The sequence below is a fragment of the Suncus etruscus genome, chromosome 4 (genome assembly GCF_024139225.1).
Source record: "Suncus etruscus isolate mSunEtr1 chromosome 4, mSunEtr1.pri.cur, whole genome shotgun sequence".
Taxonomy (NCBI): domain Eukaryota; kingdom Metazoa; phylum Chordata; class Mammalia; order Eulipotyphla; family Soricidae; genus Suncus; species Suncus etruscus.
The window spans coordinates 147,608,478-147,625,940 of NC_064851.1; the positions used below are offsets into that span (position 1 = coordinate 147,608,478).

Below are 17,463 nucleotides of genomic sequence, written 5' to 3' on the forward strand. Positions count from 1 at the left end.
CGTCCTTCTGCATGCAAGACAAACGCCCTACCTCCGTGCTATCTCCCCGGCCCTGTGTCTCCTTCTTGTCTCTTCTTTCACCCCTCTTTTCTTTTTTCCTTTAGGAATCCAGTAGGGTTGATCAGAGACGGGTGGGAAAGTGGGGAAAGTATTCTCCCAGGATGCCAGCTATGGCCCAAAGTTGCACCTCTCTGCATCATCTGGGTGGTGATGAGTGCATTTTTGGATCTTTGCAAGTTCCCAGCCTGCATTGAAGTTTTTATTATTTATTTATTTATTTATTTGATATATCAGACAAAGTTCCCTCTTCCTGACTTGCCGGAATGCCATTGTGTTTATTCAGAAAGTAACGATCTTCAAAGAACAGTTTTTGTTTTCTATTCTATTTCACGTACATATCATTAACATTTGTTGGATAATAAGGCCATGAAACATAGTGATGAACTGAAGGCAGCCTGTCTGTGTCTTCAAGGAGCTGCCAGTCAGACAGAGGAGACTGCAGGACTACCTTAATACATGTAGCACAAAGCAGATTGCTTTAAAAAAAAAAACCTTGTTTGGAGGGCCATAGTGATAGTACAGAGGTAGGGCATTTGCCTTACATACAGCTGACCCAGGATGGACCCAGGTTCAATCCCCTGCATCCATATGGTACCACCACCTGCCAGGAGCAATTTCTGAGTGCAGAGCCAGGATAACCCCTGAGCATTGCCAGGTGTGGAACCCCCCCCCCCCATGGTCATCATTTCAGATACTACAAGTCTTTTCCCCCCGATATGCCACTGAAAGTAAATGGCCTTTGCTTGAGCAAAGGTCTGACATGTGGTCTATGGCCAGCTCCCTGTATGACACCCACTAGGTGCTAGGTAAATATTTGTTGAACTAATAAACTAATAACTGCAAACACATCGTCTGCACCTGTCCAAATGCACAAGGCAGTGTAACAGTGCCCCAAGCCTGTAAAAATGAGATTTGCCAAGCTAGGATGAGTCATTTACTCCACTATTGCCTTGAGACCTAAAGTATCTTTTTTTTCTACTTGTCAGAACTTTTAGCACCTTTGGCACTGGTTCTGTGTCACTCAGGTCTAGTTGGCTGATGAATGGAGTCTTGCTCACATCCCAGCTGGATCATCCTGTAGGTATTGATGTGGAAGCCCTGTAGGGTGGAAAGTTTGCAGATGCTTCTTTTACCTTGTAGCTGCTTTCCTCTCTCTTGTGTATAAGGAAGTTAAAACTTGCAAATCTCCTCATGTCATCACACTGAAGTTAAGCCATCAGCTCAGATGAAGTTAAAAATACATTTTAGAAGATTGCTAAGTTAAAAATAAATCCTAAAGGCACACAGGTTTCTGTTAGGGCTTACCTATGGTGAAAGCTGCAAGGATTGGAAGGCAGAAACACCAGGCTGCTGGCTTGTCAGTGTTTGCTAAAAGTGCTGGAACACTAAAAAGATCCAAGCAACAGGAATGCTGTCTTTGTGTGCTAACAGCTGTCACTTGTTGATTTCCTGTCCTTTTTGTGGGGCAGGTGGACAAGTGGGTGACGTTCCTGTAAAAAGACTGCATTGCCTAAAATAGATCTTGCCGTGGGCCACGCTGCTGGGATAATACCCTTTTTGAATTACAGTTACTGCTGTGATGCCATTTGCTCTGGCCAATAGAGTTCTAGAGCTTGGAGAAGATCTGGATGCTGATATCCTGGGTTGCTTCTCCTCTTCTTTTTTCCCACCACTTCTAGTTTGGGTTGCCTTACTTTCAGTTTCCCATCTCAGTGAGCTGCACAAGACTCCTGCAATCTAATCTGTTAGGCTTTGGAAAGGAAGGAAGCAGAGCAAATAGTATGTGAAACAGCCTAGGAACGGAGAAGCCTAGCCCTGCCCAGTAATAGAATTGGACACAGAGAATTGGACAAGGAGGGGAGATAGGGTGTTTGAGCAGGAGAAAGATGGCATCCCTTCCTCTCTACCACCAAGCTGTGGGGTCCTTTGGGTGGTATGCAGTAGGCAACAGGACTAGAAACTAAACACCCCATAGGTTTTATTCCTTATCTTGGGTTGCTTTGCCCTTCCATCTACTCCCTAGCTCATCCTGCCTTATAACTTATTATTTTACCTGAAAACTTCTTCTCTGACCTGAACCCAGTGATTTAAGTCACTTAGAAAGAATCCTGCTCAACACACACACACACACACACACACACACACACATACCACACACACATACACACCACACACACACACACACACACACACACACACACCACAACACATAGCTTTGGGCCTACACAGTGTGTTTCTTTTTCTCTTTCTCTTGTTCCTGGCAATCCTTGGGAGACTATGCAGTGCTGGAGTAAGAAACTTCTGTTTTATTTTATTTTTTTAATTTGGGCCACACCCAGTGACACTAAGGGGTTACTCCTGGCTTTGCACTCAGAAATCACTTCTGGCTTGGGGACCACATGGGATGCCGGGGGATCGAACCACGGTCTGTCCTGGGTCAGCCGTGTGCAAGGAATATGCTCTACCACTGTGCCATCACTCCAGTCCCTGGAGTAAGAAACTTCTGCATGTGCTCTGGTCATCAAATTATCACACCAGTCATTGCCTTGTGCTTTTCTGAGCACAGGCTGGACAACTGAAAGTAGGAGGAGGGTTATTAGGTCTTTTGTTCCTCCCTTTGGCTAGGGCTCACATTTGCCATCTACTTGCTGAGTGGATCTGTTAAAATTATACCTTGGAAAGAGCTGTGGACAGTCCAGTATCTTGTCTGTGGAACCTTACAGGCTTGTCTAGGTTCTCTTCATTTTCAGACTAGTTGGTCAACACAAGAGTCTATCTTGTTTTAGGGCCACACCTAGTGTTGCTCAAGGGTTGTTCCCTAGTGTCAGGGATTATACTAGGCTTTGATGCATGCAAGGCAAGCACTTTACCACGTGTACTATCTTTCCAGCCTGCTCTTTTTAATCTCTTGGAGAATTTTAGAAATGTTTGATGTGATGATTGTTGGAGAATAGGAATGTGGTGGCCTTCCCATTGCTTATTCTTGTTTTTCTTTGGATGGGGGTGTACATCCAGCTGTGTTCAGGGCTTATTCATGACTTGGCACTCATGAATCATTCTTCGCAGGATCAGGGGACCATATGAGGTGCTGGAGTTGAACATGCATCAGCTGTGTGCAAGGCAAGTGCCTTTATCCTCTGTACTAACTCTCTATTCCCCACTCTTCTTACTTCAGTACAGCACTTGGACCTGCTTTTCAGACAGTGCTGTAGCAGTCATGGTTCTCAGAGAATTACTTACTAAGAATTATACATTCACACATGCATCTTACCAACAATAACATTTACCCAGTTTGCTCTCACCATCGGACCTCCTCTTAAGTACTTTTCACAACATCATTTCATTTAATTCCAACCAAAGCCTTTGAAGTAGCTTCGTATAAGAACTCTCTCATTAGAGTGAGACAAGAAAAATGTTTCCCATAGAGGAATTGCAGGGAAGAGGGCAGGAGGGAAACCAGGGATATTGGTGGTGAAAAATGCCATAGTATGACTGAAAGTCAATCATGGGGCCTGGAGAGGTAGCACAGCGGTGTTTGCCTCGCAAGCAGCCGATCCAGGACCTAAGATGATTGGTTCGAATCCCGGTGTCCCATATGGTCCCCCGTGCCTGCCAGGAGCTATTTCTGAGCAGACAGCCAGGAGTAACCCCTGAGCACCGCCGGGTGTGGCCCAAAAACCAAAAAAAGAAAAAAAAAAGAAAGTCAATTATGAACAACTTTATAATTGTGTGTCTCATGGTGATTCAATTAAAAGTTATATAAAAAAGAATTCTCTCATAGTACAGCTTGCCTTACATGCTATCAAACTGGATTCAATCCCATATACTCCCCTCAAGCCTTCCAGGAGCGGTCCCTGAGTGCAAAGCTAGGAGTAACCCCTGAATACCAACGGGTGTGGCCCCCAAACAAACAAACAAATAAAAAATTCTCTCTTGTGCAAATGAGGAAGTAGGTCCTGAACAGTTCAGTTGAGTCTGACAGTATAACTCAATTCTCTTTCACTTCGCCCTTCCATATTGATAGGTAACTGAAAGTAGCACTCTCACTCCTTTAAATGGTTTGTTTTCGTTCAGTGCCCTAATTAATGCCAATAAGGGTCACCTGCTTGTCCTGCTTGCTAAACCTAGCACTTTTTTCTAAGTTTAGATACATGAGATTATGCATTTAGACAGACACTGTGTGGCCTCTTACACTTTCCCCTCGTGCTTTAAAAAAGGACAGGAAGATAGAAATAATACTTTCCCCCCCTAATACTTTCCCCCCCATTCTTCTACTGCCTATGTTTTAGTGGGTGAAATGGCCAACCTTAAAAATGAGGACTAGAGCACCAGGATGCCTATGAAACTTGTTTTTAGGGATCCCTATGGTGAAACTGATGTTGCTGTGTCTTCTCACGGGGGGTTTTGCAAAAGTTGGGCATCTCAGTGTTTCTTGGCTGTGTGAAAAATGAATGTGGTCTGCACTGGTTCTCTCTTGGAAGGGGTGTTCTACGGAGTCTTGAATCACAGTTAGATAGGCTTTTGCCTCCTAGTAATTTCAGCAATTGTTTCTGCTTTGAACATAGATAGGCTTCTGTTTGCTGAGGTCATGAATGTTTGGTTACTTTGTTGTTTTTGTGCAACTTTATTTCAGTGCTATTAATGTTCAATTTCTCCTTACATTAAAGAATCTAAAAATTCCTTCTGGTGTCTGAAAGATATTATAACAGTTATGGTGCTTGCCTTGCATGCTACTATTTGAGTTTGATCCCCATCATTCCATATGGTACCCTGAGTTCACCAAGAGCCAGGAGTAACCTCTGAGCATTGTCGGGTCTGGCCCCCAAACAAAACAAAACAAAACAAAACAAAACAACAACAACAAAATCTTTCTCTAAAGCCATGAGAGATTGTACAAAGGTTGAAGTATTTGCTTTGCATTCAATACCCAGTTGAATCTCTGGCACCACATGGTCCCCTGAGCATTGCAGGGGGGCAGATTCCAAGCATAGAGCTGTGAGTAGTCCCTTGGGACTACCAGGTGTGGCTTCAGCCCAACCACCCACAAATTCCTTCTTTAGTGTCTTTTGCCTTCCACTCATATTTGTAGGATCCAGTGGAAATTAATTCCCTTTCCTTCCCTTCCCTTCCTCCCTTGCTTCCTCTTCCCATTTTCCTCCCTCTCCTTCCCTCCTCCCCCTTCTCTCCCTTTCTTCTTTTCTTCCATTGCTGTTTGCATTCCTCACTCTGCACTGGCACTTCCCTTGGGAATATATTTTCAGTACACAGTCTTCTCTCTCACGTTATTCTCTATTGACTTTTGGAATTTGCTCTTATGATAGTTTAAACTTTAGTGATAGCTTAACTGTAGGAAATAGATGCTACCACACTTGCCAAGTTATCTTCTTTGGGCCCTTTCTCAAGGGTGTGCTCTGAGAAAGTTATTCTTGTGCTTTGTTGCTGTTTCTGTGTTTTGTTTTGCTTTGTTTTGTTTTCTGGGCCTTTAGCATTGTTGAGGCTTCACAGTATGCTGCAAATTAAAGTTCGATGAATGTGAGCTGGAGAGATAGCATGGAAGTAGGGTGTTTGCCTTGCATGCAGAAGGATGGTGGTTCAAATCCTGGCATCCCATATGGTCCCCTGAGCCTTCCAGAAGCGATTTCTGACTGTAGAGCCAGGAGTGACCCCTGAGCGCTGCTGGGTGTGACCCCTCCAAAAAAAAAGTTTGATGAATTTGCTGTTCAAATGGCATAGGCATAGTCTAGCAATAATTGAATGATTGCTCTTAACTTCCACCTCCCAGTTTCAGTCTGCTATATTATAGTTCTCTCTGAGACCCCTGATGTCACTTCCTGACTTTCTCCAGTAGATACTAAGCAATTTCCTGTTAATATCCTCTTGATCACCAGCTTACCACTGATGCTTCCTCTCCAATTCTGGACTAAGACTAAGAAGTAAATATGGCAGTGGATGCCCACTGTATATCAAGAAATTGCTCTCTATCCTTTTCTTGGGGGGATCTTAGGGACTACAACTGGCCAATGCTTTGGAGAGTTACTCTTTTCTCTGTGCTCATAGGTAGGAGTGTGTGTGTGTGTGTGTGTGTGTGTGTGTGTGTGTGTGTGTGGTCGGGGGAGTAGCTTCTGGTAGTGCTCAGGTGACCATGTAATACTAGGAATTGAACTCAGGCCTCCTGCATGCAAAGCATGCACTTGGGTCCCTCTCCCTTTAAAGCAAAAATCCCTGCTATTTCCTGTGCTGCCACAGGAATTATCATGATTATAGTAGATTTCTTAATGGAGCTGATACCATATAAGGTTTATCTCTGTTATCACTTTCTTCCATTTTTTTTACTTACCTCAAAAGTAAGTTGATCAGGCAGCTGAAATTATCCTGTTCACTCTGTTCTTTTCTATATCTACAAAAGACAGCAGCTATCCTAAAATTCAAGATTCTGAATACAGGGATAAAGAAATAGCTCAGCAGGCTGTAGTGCATGCTTTGCATGCAGGTAGCCCAGATATGATCTATTTCATTGCATGGTCCCTGGAGCACTAAGCTAATAATAGCCTCTGAGCACTACTAGACCCCTCCCTCAAAAAACCCAGCAGATGAAACCAAAAGATGCACAATACAGCAAACCACAGACTTCATGACTTACTAGTTCTATGGCTTTTCTTAAAAATATGGCCCAAGGGCTGGAGTGGTGGTACAAGTGGTAGGGTGAACCTAGGGTGGACTGTGGTTTGATCCCCTGGCGTCCTATATGGTCCCTCAAGCCAGGAGCGATTTCTGAGTGCATAGCCAGGATTAAACCCTGGGCTGGGCGTTACCAGGTGTAGCTAACCCCCAAAAAATGTGGCTCAAAAACGCCAATCCTGTTTCCCAGTTTTCAGAAAGGTAGATCATTCTGAGACTTTTTGTCAGCATCCTTGCTTTTGTTTTCCAGATCACTGGTGTAGCTCAAAATTTACAGTAGAAGAATTTAGAAGTAGAAGAACTTGGCTGTCAGGGCTTCTCTTTTGAGGGCTAGAAAGTAAGGAAATAAACCCATAGGGGAAGGAATAGACCTTTCTAAGAGAAACTTAAAGTTTCTAATGAAATTTTCTATGAGATTGCTGCAATAGGAAGTAGGAAACCCAACTAGACTGAGGAAGATTCTGTAGTTCTGATGCATCAGCAGTTGCTATGTGTGGAAGATTGTTCTATTAGATTTAAGATTTTGAAACACCAACCAACCAACCAACCAACCAACCAACCAACCAACCAACCAACCAACCAACCAACCAGCAAACAAAACAAACCCTGCAGCCATAATATAGCAGGTTTTGCTTAGAAAAGATAAAAAAATTATTTCAGCTTCAGCATTTGAAAACTAGAGATAGATATTGGTGAGGGCAATTAAATAGGCCTCTATTGTTATTTAACACATTCCCTAGAAAATGCTTGGAAAGTAGGAAAAATATAGAATTGAATATAATTCACTCAAAATGCATATAAGTTGCAACTAATAACGTGTCTGTAAGTCTTTTTCTGTTCAACAATAGAACTATAAAAGTAATATCTAGAAAATTGAGATCGAATTATAAGTTATAATGTGTGATCAGGAAATTGATCATGGTCTGGAAAGATAACTCAAAGGGCTAAAGTGCAAGCTTTGCAGGTAGGAGATCCAGACTCAATTCTCCATGCCCCAGACCACTGGTGGGCAACTTTTTTTTTTCAACTGAGCCAAATCTCACCAAAACCACGATTGAAATTTATTTTGAGAGCCACATTTTTAAAACCGAAAATACATAGGATGGTACACTGTTTTTAGTTTTAACAAATTTTTATTGAAAATATTCTGCATGCAAGTATCCACATGACCCGACTGGAGCTGTGTGGAGCCGGCTGCTGGGGCTGCACACAGGGCGCGCACTGACAGAGGCTAGGAGCAGAGTCCTGACTCCTAGAGCAGCCGCCCAGCACACAGAAGAGAAGCATTAAAAAGTGTAGAGCCGTATGTGGCTCGCAAGCCGCGGCTTGCCGACCACTGCCCCAGACTATGGGACAACAGCCCCACAAGCACAGAGGCATAGGAGCAGCTCTTGAGCAAGAATGAAAGGGAAGGAGAGAGATGATTGAATGTGTGCATAACTCTTTTGGCCTCAATTGTGATATACATTTAATGAAGTAGGACGACAAAATATGAAACATGAAAACATATTTTCATGCAAACATGAAATAATATTCCACTTCAGCCTTACTAAGCATCACTATATTTAAAACTTGCAATAGTTTAAAATAATGAGAATATTCAGTGTATGTAAGATTATAGTGATGGAGTCTGGAGAGATAACACAGGCTTTACAGCACATGTTGTGTTCGTGGTCAACCCTATTTGGTCCAGCAAACATCATTAGTTGTAGTTCTTATGATTCCTTCCCCAAACCCACTTGGATGGCCCTGGAAATATCTACTGCTCCTGCAGGACGGAAAAACTCATCTTCAAATAATAGCATTGACTCGCCAACCAGTTAGATAGGATCACTGCTAGGATTCCTGCTCTCTTCACTACTTGGGACTACCCCCACCCCCAATTATAACGATGATAATAGGATATCACTGGCTGCAATACAAACATGACTTATTTTTACAACAATTTGGAATGATAATAGATCATAACCGATGATCTATTTATATTATTACTTGGACTTTATGCTGTTTCCGTATCAAAGACCTGAAGCATGAAAATATACATTTTGCGGGCCCAGAGAGATAGCACAGTGGTGTTTGCCTTGCAAGCAGCCGATCCAGGACCTAAGGTAGTTGGTTCGAATCCTGGTGTCCCATATGGTCCCCCGTGCCTGCCAGGAGCTATTTCTGAGCAGACAGCCAAGAGTAACCCCTGAGCATCGCCAGGTGTGACCCAAAAACCAAAAAAAAAAAAAAAGAAAAGATACATTTTGCATTATTTTCACAATAGAGAAAAGTTTGATCTAACTAAATATAGAAAAATTCTTAATGATGGTAAATCACTAATGTTATGCAGTAATGTTATGCAATCACAAAGACTAATGACGACTGTGGCAACACGGAACATGTTTATGATATAATTTATGATATGTGGGCAAGGACATGAAAAAGCATGCAAAGTAAAAACAGTTGGCTAGAGAGTTAATTTTTAAATGCCAGCAGAGTTAGATTGTGATTTTTGCATGGAAGCAAAACACTAATAAGTTTAAAAAGACAAGGTATAGAGTAGGTAAAACCAAGATTCCTTCCTGCACAAAAATTATGTATTCTTGATGAGCCAAGTGCTCTGAAGTCTAAACTGCTTGTTGTATGGTTTCTTTATAGTGTTAGAGGAAGGAGAAGTGTCTGGCTAGAGAGTAGTATACCCCAGAGGATAGAGTTCTTTCTTTGATGATGTAAGGGCCCAGGGGCAGAGGGGCAGTTCTGGGCCAAATTACTCTTTTTTTTTTGGGGGGGGTCACACCCGGCGGTGCTCAGAGGTTACTCCTGGCTGTCTGCTCAGAAATAGCTCCTGGCAGGCACGGGGGACCATATGGGACACCGGGATTCGAACCAACCACCTTAGGTCCTGGATCGGCTGCTTGCAAGGCAAACGCCGCTGTGCTATCTCTCCAGGCCCCCAATTACTCTTATCCTCTACACAATATATTTACTTGATGGAGCTTAGATTAAAATGAGATTTTAGTGATCTGAGAGATAACTTCTAGTGCTGTGTGAGTTCAATCCCAGGCACATAGAGCTCAGGTAGACCTGGTGTCCAGCAATCTTGGGCCTGAGTCACACAGACCATCAAGTTCACACAACCAGACTGAGTGTCACTAGGGAGTGGTCCCATGCCTACCCTTGCCACATCCCCCTTGTAACACTGGGGAGGCCAACCCCCAAATAAAATGGAAGATAACAAATGAGTTTAGAGAGTCAGGATAAAGTTTAAGATGTAACTGGAGAACTGGGAGTTTTAAGTGGTAGGAATAGGTCTAGCATGTTCAAGGGCTGAGAGTTTAATTCCAAGACACATGTTTTTGTTCCCCAGCACTGCTGGATCTAATTCTGACTTTGAGTCCTCTGATCCCAATAATACACCATACCACCAGCCTAGCCATATCTCAGGGAGTGTCCTGTCCGTGATCCCAAACATTTCTCTCTCCCACTTCTGGATCCACACAAAGGAACACGCTTCCCTCTCCCACCCATTTGTCCCTCAGCCCCAGGTCTGTAAAAGGAATGACCTGGTGGACAACTGTAGAAAGTGTGTTTTCTCTAGTTATTGGCCTGAGGAAAGATAGGCACTGTATTAATCCTGTAGACTGAGAGGGAAACATTTGGAAAACCAGGAGTAAATTGGATGCCTCGGTTTCCAGCTGGGCCCAGACAGAGAGAGTTGAGTGGCTTTTCCTTGCAGTTCATCTGCTTTCTCTTAGAGATAACCCAAGAATTGCAACAATCCTAAAATCCTTAGAACTTCAGGCAATGAGGGAATGAGCTTTGTTTTCTCAGGAAAGGAACTTCTACTGACTTGACAAATGTGTGTTCAATGGTGCTGGGCTTTCCTCTGTATGAAATGCCCTTTCCCCTTCTTGACCTGATTGGGAATGGGAGAGACAGAAGCTTAGAGACTTGCATCCTTTGAGCTTTCTCCCCATTGCTCCTCTATCTTTAACTCAGCATCTCCTAGAAGATGAAAGTTTCTCTTATGGCCTTAATTTCTAATTCTTGGCTGGTGCCCAGCTCCTTCCTCTTTCTCAGCTCATACTTGACTGCTGTGAAGATGGAGCTGGGCTAGAAATTTAGCCTAGGAGAAAAGTCACCAAGACAAGGGACCTCGGTGCAGGTAACTCTGAGAGCTGGTACTGCCCTGTGCAGGAAGTTTCTCTCACATCCTTCACTAGTCCCCCTATACTGTTACTTCCTTGTATTCTGCCATCTTTCTACTCCTCCTTGTCCAGTTTTTATCCCTACCTCACATCTTTTACTCCTGCTTATTTTACTTTCCTTGTGGCTATGTTGAATTATCTTTGTTCTGTTTCCCTGCCTCATTTTTCTTTGTTCCTCCATCATTATCCAGATATTAACTTGTTCCCCTACCCTTCACCGCCCACACATATTCATTTTCCATCTCATTGAATCTTCTGTGCTTGTTATCTCAAGTCAAGGGGATCTGCCTTTCACTGGTTTCCTTGTATAGGATGCAGTTATTTCTTGGAGCAGCTTCTCAATACTGCCAGGACCATGTTAGGGTAGGAGAAAACATACTACAATACCACTAGGATCCCCAGAATTAACCTGGTCTCTTGGGAACATTCCCAGTAAGCAAGTGGGACTTGTTTTTTGGGGCCAGACTGACTCTAAGGGGACATCTAAGTTTGTTAATTTGTTGAGCCAGTGAGACTAGCTCTTAGCTCTAGCCCTTACCTAGTTGAAGATTAAGGGTCCTGGTGGGTGGTGCATGAATGCCATGTGGTGGAGTTCTCTGAACCTTGGGGGACCTTTTTCTACTTCAGCATATGTTGTGCCTCTGGGTGCAACAGCTTCCTAGAAGGTGTCTGTCAACCCTGGGGAGGAGCCTACAGCTCCTTCCCTTTGCTTTGATGCTTCAAAGTCCAAAGGAAATTCATGAGGGTGGGAGTGTGACTTGAAGGCAGTGCATATTTCACATCACAGAGGCCTTCTTCTGTATATTTTTGTTTGTTGGTTGATTTTGTTTGGGGGCTACACCCCACAGTGCATCCAGGGATCTCTCTGGTGGTATTCTGGGGACCATATGGGATGCTAAGGATACAATTCAGGTTAGCCATGTCAAGGCAAATATTCTACCTGCTGTACTATTGTTTTAGCCTCAGAGGGTCTTTTAGTGGAGTCTCTTCAGAGTTGGGTGTTTTCTCCAGACTCCCCTGTCTTTCAGTGACAGGAATTCTCTAGGTAAAAGTGAAGCAAGTGGTCTGGATTTGAGGGGTGTGGTCCTGTGACAGTCCTAGAAGCTACTGAGATTTAATTATTTGCTCCCTTTAGGGATCTAGAGAGCCTTCTCTTTATAACCAAATTTCTGGCAGAGTTTCACCCAGGTATTTGGATTGGAGCTTGTATTCTTTCTGGGTTAGTTTCCTCATGTATAAAAGTGGGTTATGACTTATTTTACAAGGCTTCTGTGAAGAGTAATAATAATGCCTAGTGTTTATGAAGTCCTAAATGTGTGCACAACACTTAACTCCCACCAAGATCTTCTGGAGTGTAGGTACTATTATTATCCCTATTTTACAGTTTCAGAAACTGAGGTTTGTGGAAACCATTGTTTGTGGTTATGTAATTACAAAGCAACCAGGACTAGAATTTGAGCTCAGATCTATGATGTAAAGTTTGGGCTTCCATTCTCTGCATATGTAAAATTGTCCAATATTGGGGCCGGCGAGGTGGCGCTAGAGGTAAGGTGTCTGCCTTGCAAGTGCTAGCCAAGGAAAGGACCACGGTTCGATCCCCCGGCGTTCCATATGGTCCCCCCAAGCCAGGGGCAATTTCTGAGCGCATAGCCAGGAGTAACCCCTGAGCATCACCGGGTGTGGCCCAAAAACCAAAAATAAAACAAAACAAAAAATTGTCCAATAACATTAAAGAAAATGTTAGCTATAGAAAAATTAGCTATGGATTTTGATGACTACTCTCTGAACAGGATTGACTGAGGTTGTCAGGGTTTGATTAGGGAGGATATTTGGTACCTAAGGATGGAGTCTGAGGAGAAGAGGTGGCAGCTTCTTGCAGAGAGAGGCAAGTCAGAGTGAGTTTCCTATAGGTCTACAAGGGGATTATCTTTGCCCTGCTTCTCACCAGCATCTTCCTCCTGCCCATAGGGTAATGTGAGCAGAGTCCAGGAATGCCTTATGTGGATCGGCAGAACCGAATCTGTGGGTTTCTGGACATCGAGGAGAATGAGAACAGTGGCAAATTTCTGCGGAGATACTTTATTCTGGATACCCAGGCCAACTGCCTTCTCTGGTATATGGACAATCCCCAGGTGAGAATGGTTACAAGAAAACTGAGTGTGGCCTGGGAGGAATGGACATGGGCTGAGCCTCAAGAGCTTCATGTTGCCTCTGTCTCACCATCTTGCTTAAGTGAGGTGGGAGAAAGCTACCACACACATACACACTGAAAGCGCATGTATAAGAACCCATCACTGATCATAACTTGAAGGGAAAGAAACTCAGTTTCTCCTAACACTGTTGATGTGTTATTTCACACTCCGGAATTTAATACTTGCAAAGTCAACCAGACTGGATCCACATCCAAGGCTTAGCTTGCTTCCTTTCACTCTCTTGTTAGGGCTGAGACCTTATGGTCACTCCTGCTCTTCCAGTCTGGGGCCACTCCCCAGCAGAAAATGTGACCTGTATCTGTGAGCCAGGTGAATGTGGTCTTCATGGTGCTCCTGCACCAGGGAGCCAGAATCCTAACTTGGAGGTGATCTTTTTTATTTTTGGTGGGGGTTCACATCTGGTAGTGCTTAGAAACTATTCTCAGCTTATTGCTTGGTGTCTGCTACTGGCAGTGCTCTGGGGACCATGCAGTGCCATGGATGGAACCTGGTTCTCATGGAGTACTAAGTCTTCACTCCAGTCCTTTGAGCTATTTCTCTAGCCCTGGTGGTGATTTTGTTTGTTTGCTTATTTTGTTTTGGGTCACACCCAGCTGTACTCAGAGCTTATTTCTGGCTCTGTACTCAGGGATCATTCTGGTGGGATTTGGGAACCATATGGAATGCTGGGGATTGAATATGGGTCAGCTGCATGCAAAACAAGTACTCTACCTACTATACTATCACTCTGACCCATGGTGATTTTTAAGGCAACTACTTTGTTCCCTTTTGCTATAGAATGGACAAAAAATTCTCTGATAGAGATTTGATTTGGGCAAGAATATTGACAGATTTAGTGTTTGTCAGGTACAAACCTGGTTTCCTTTCTTTAGGTTTTATTACTGTGCCTGGGATTCTTACAGTCTTTATTGTCCTGGCTAAAAGTTGCTATACCCCTTATTATTTTTTTTTTTGAAACTGTTACTGAGTTCCATTGGCTCTTTTCTTCTGCCATTGGAGAAGTTTGGTGGAATGAGGCCCCAGTTGATGTGGTCCTTAAAAGGAAAGCTCGAGTCACAGTCATGTTGTGACAGAGATGTGTGTAGACCTGATATCTAACACTGGTTCAGAGATTTGAGGAGAGGTAAGGCAGAATTTTGGGGATTGGATTTGTGCTTTGATATTTGAATTTGGTTAAAAAGGTCCTCTAAGCCTCTAAGTTATTAGTGGGTGACTAATGCTCTGGACACCTTTGTTTTTTATCCTCTGGGCTTGATGGCTGAGAAATAGCTTTGTAGAAAATACATATTTATGTCTACAGCTACTAATTGCCTTCTCCAGGAAAGACATCCTCAATAAGTAGAACCGGACTCCCCTGTCTTCCCCACATCCCTGCTAAACTATTAGCTACTTTTCTTTAAAGTGCTGAGCATCTGAATAGTGAAGCCTGCACATGGGCAGGCATCCTTACCTTCAATGCCTGCTCTTACCATGCTTCAGTTTAAGGTTTTCTTATGGACCCCATTGGGTTATCTTCCCTACTTTTCTCTGGACAGCTGTGTCAGCAGATCCAACATGAAAGGATATAGAATTTGAGGTAGTTCTTGAACACCACTTGGATGAGATTCTGTCAGCTTTTTATTGTTAGTAGACGGCTTTTGGCATACTTGTGACATATGGACTCTGAATTTTATTCCCTTTCCCTAATTTTCTCCCTTTTGAACCTTTTTTCCACTCTCCTGCCATATTAGCTTAGGTAATTTGGCTGAACTTTTTAATTTAATATAAACTAAATCATTTAAAATTATATATCACATAGTTGGTTGTAATATATTTATTTCCAGTATAAGCCAGAGAGAAATTTTTTTTTTTTTTTTTTTTTTTTTTGGTTTTTGGGCCACACCCAGTAACGCTCAGGGGTTACTCCTGGCTATGTGCTCAGAAGTTGCTCCTGGCTTGGGGGACCATATGGGGCACCGGGGGATCGAACCGCGGTCCGTCCAAGGTTAGCGCAGGCAAGGCAGGCACCTTACCTTTAGCGCCACCGCCCGGCCCAAGAGAAATTATTTAAAAAAAAAATAAGAAGGAAGATAAAAAGAAGAAAGAATGGGACCAGAGAGATAGCACTGTGGTAGGGTATTTGCCTTGCATGCGGCTGACCCAGGACTGGTGATGGTTTAATTCCCGGCATCTCATATGGTCCCCTGAGTGCCACTGAGTGTGAACCACAAAAGAAGGAGGAGAAGGAGAAAGAGAAGAAGAAAGTACAGCAACAAGAAAATTTGTGAAAATTATTGTATGTCTTGGGGGCTGGAGAGATAGCATGGAGGTAAGGCGTTTGCCTTTCATTCAGAAGGATGGTGGTTCGAATCCCGGCATTTCATATGGTCCCCTGAGCCTGCCAGGGGCGATTTCTGAGCATAGAGCCAGGAGTAACCCCTGAGTGCTGCCGGGTGTGACCTAAAAACCAAATATGTATGTATATATATATATATATTGTATCTCACAATGAAGTCATTAGATTGTTGTCAGAGCTCTTCAATCATTCTGTGAATTCTTTTGCTTCAGGTATACAGTGGCACCTAAATTGGTGTGTTCCTATGTATTAAAAAATTGTATTTGTCCAGGAATTCCAAACGCTATTGCTGAGAATGCAGCTTTTGTGGGGCGTAGTTTCTGCTGCCAAGACTTCTAGAAGTATGAGAAGGGTGAGGGTGCTTGTATTCACTCCAGAAAAAGTCCTGGTGAAATAAATCAAAATACTAGCATACCTAGAGATTCAGTAAGATTGGTATCTCTGCAGAATATAGAGGAATGGTGAGGTAGGGCCATTGGTGAAGCAGTGATTGTGTGTGATGGGTGCAGCAGGTGTAACTTCGGCAGGGCAGGGAACTGGGCCCACCTCTCCTACTGAGATTGCTAGTTTTCAGCTGCTTGGCTGGAATACACTTAATGTATCACACCTTGGCTTTTATCTCTTTCTAGAATACACGGCATTCTAGAAATACACACAGTATTCTAGAATGCACAGTATGAGATTTTTTTCTTTTTCTTTATTTATTTTGATCTGGAGCCACACTTTATAGTGGTCAGAGAGTACTCCTGACTCTGTGCTCAGGGATCACTTTTGGTGGTACTCGGGACCAAATATAGTGCATGATTAAACTTTTATGCAAGGATATCACCTTCCCCACTGTACTAGCCTCTCTTTTTTTTCTTTTTAATACCAAAAAAAAAAAAAAAACCCTCTTAGTTAATTTTCTCCATGATTTTCTTTTTTCTTCATCATCTTTAGTGTTTTTTCCTTTGCTTTTTAGCTTGATTTACCTGTTCTTAAATTTTTTACTACTTTTTAATTTTTTATTACTATATTTTTTATCCCATCCCCTACTTTTTAATTTTAAACATTTATTTAAGGGCCAGAGAAATAGTACAGTAGGTAAAATGCTTGCTTGTATGTAGCCAATTTGGATTTGATCCTCTGTACACCTCTAGGAATGATCCTTGAGCACAGAGCCAGGAGTAAGCCCTGAGCACAGCTGAGTATAGACCCCCCCTTGAGAAAAAACAAAAGCAAAAATTCATTTTAAATATATATATTTTGGGGCTGGAGTGGTGGTGCAAGTAGTAAGGCGTCTGCCTTGCCTGAGCTAGCCTACGTCGGACCGCTGTTCTATCCCCTAGTGTCCCATATGGTCCCCCAAGCCAGGAGCTATTTCTGAGCCCATAGCCAGGAGTAACCCCTGAGTGTCACCGGGTGTGGTCCAAAAACCAATATATATATATATATACATATATATGTATATATATATGTATATATACATATATATGTATTTTTTTGCCATTTTACATCTTAAATTTTGCTAATTGTCAAGATTTCCCTTACAATTAACTATCTTGCTTTGACTACTCTTGCTTCTAGAATCTTCCCTCACCTTAAATTCTGTTCCTTTCTGCCTGATGGGATTTCTCGGGTCATCCTCTGCAGCAGGCAGCACTCGGGCAGCAGCTCCCTGCGTTTCTTACCAGCTGAGCTCTTAGATGCACTGATGCCTTTCTTGTGTCCTGGGGCCACACAGAGTTAGGGAATTTGCCTTGCACATGGCAGACTTGTACAGGTTCTAGTCTCAGCATTCCATATGGTCCCCCAAAGCAGCACCAGGAATGAGCAGAGCCAGGAATAACCTCTGATTCCTGAGCACCATTGGGTGTGTCCCCTCCCCCCCAAAAAAAGTATCTCTTCCTGGAGATTCTCCATTATTTCCAGAAGCAGAGGTTCAAACTGGTCTAGTATAGGCTAAAAAAAGGAGTGTGCTATTGTGGCATGGCAATAATTCAGA

General features: G+C 43.0%; 1 protein-coding gene across 1 annotated transcript in view; it reads left to right on the forward strand.

Annotated features, from left to right (window-relative positions):
* Positions 1 to 12,903: 12,903 nt before the first annotated feature.
* Positions 12,904 to 17,463, forward strand: part of PLEKHA2 (pleckstrin homology domain containing A2) — a 72,011-nt gene continuing 67,451 nt past the window's right edge. The window contains exon 1 of the mRNA XM_049771866.1: positions 12,904 to 13,063. Within this exon, the coding sequence (XP_049627823.1) occupies positions 12,923 to 13,063 (141 nt within the window). The 5' untranslated portion in view covers positions 12,904 to 12,922. The remainder of the gene's footprint in view (positions 13,064 to 17,463) is intronic.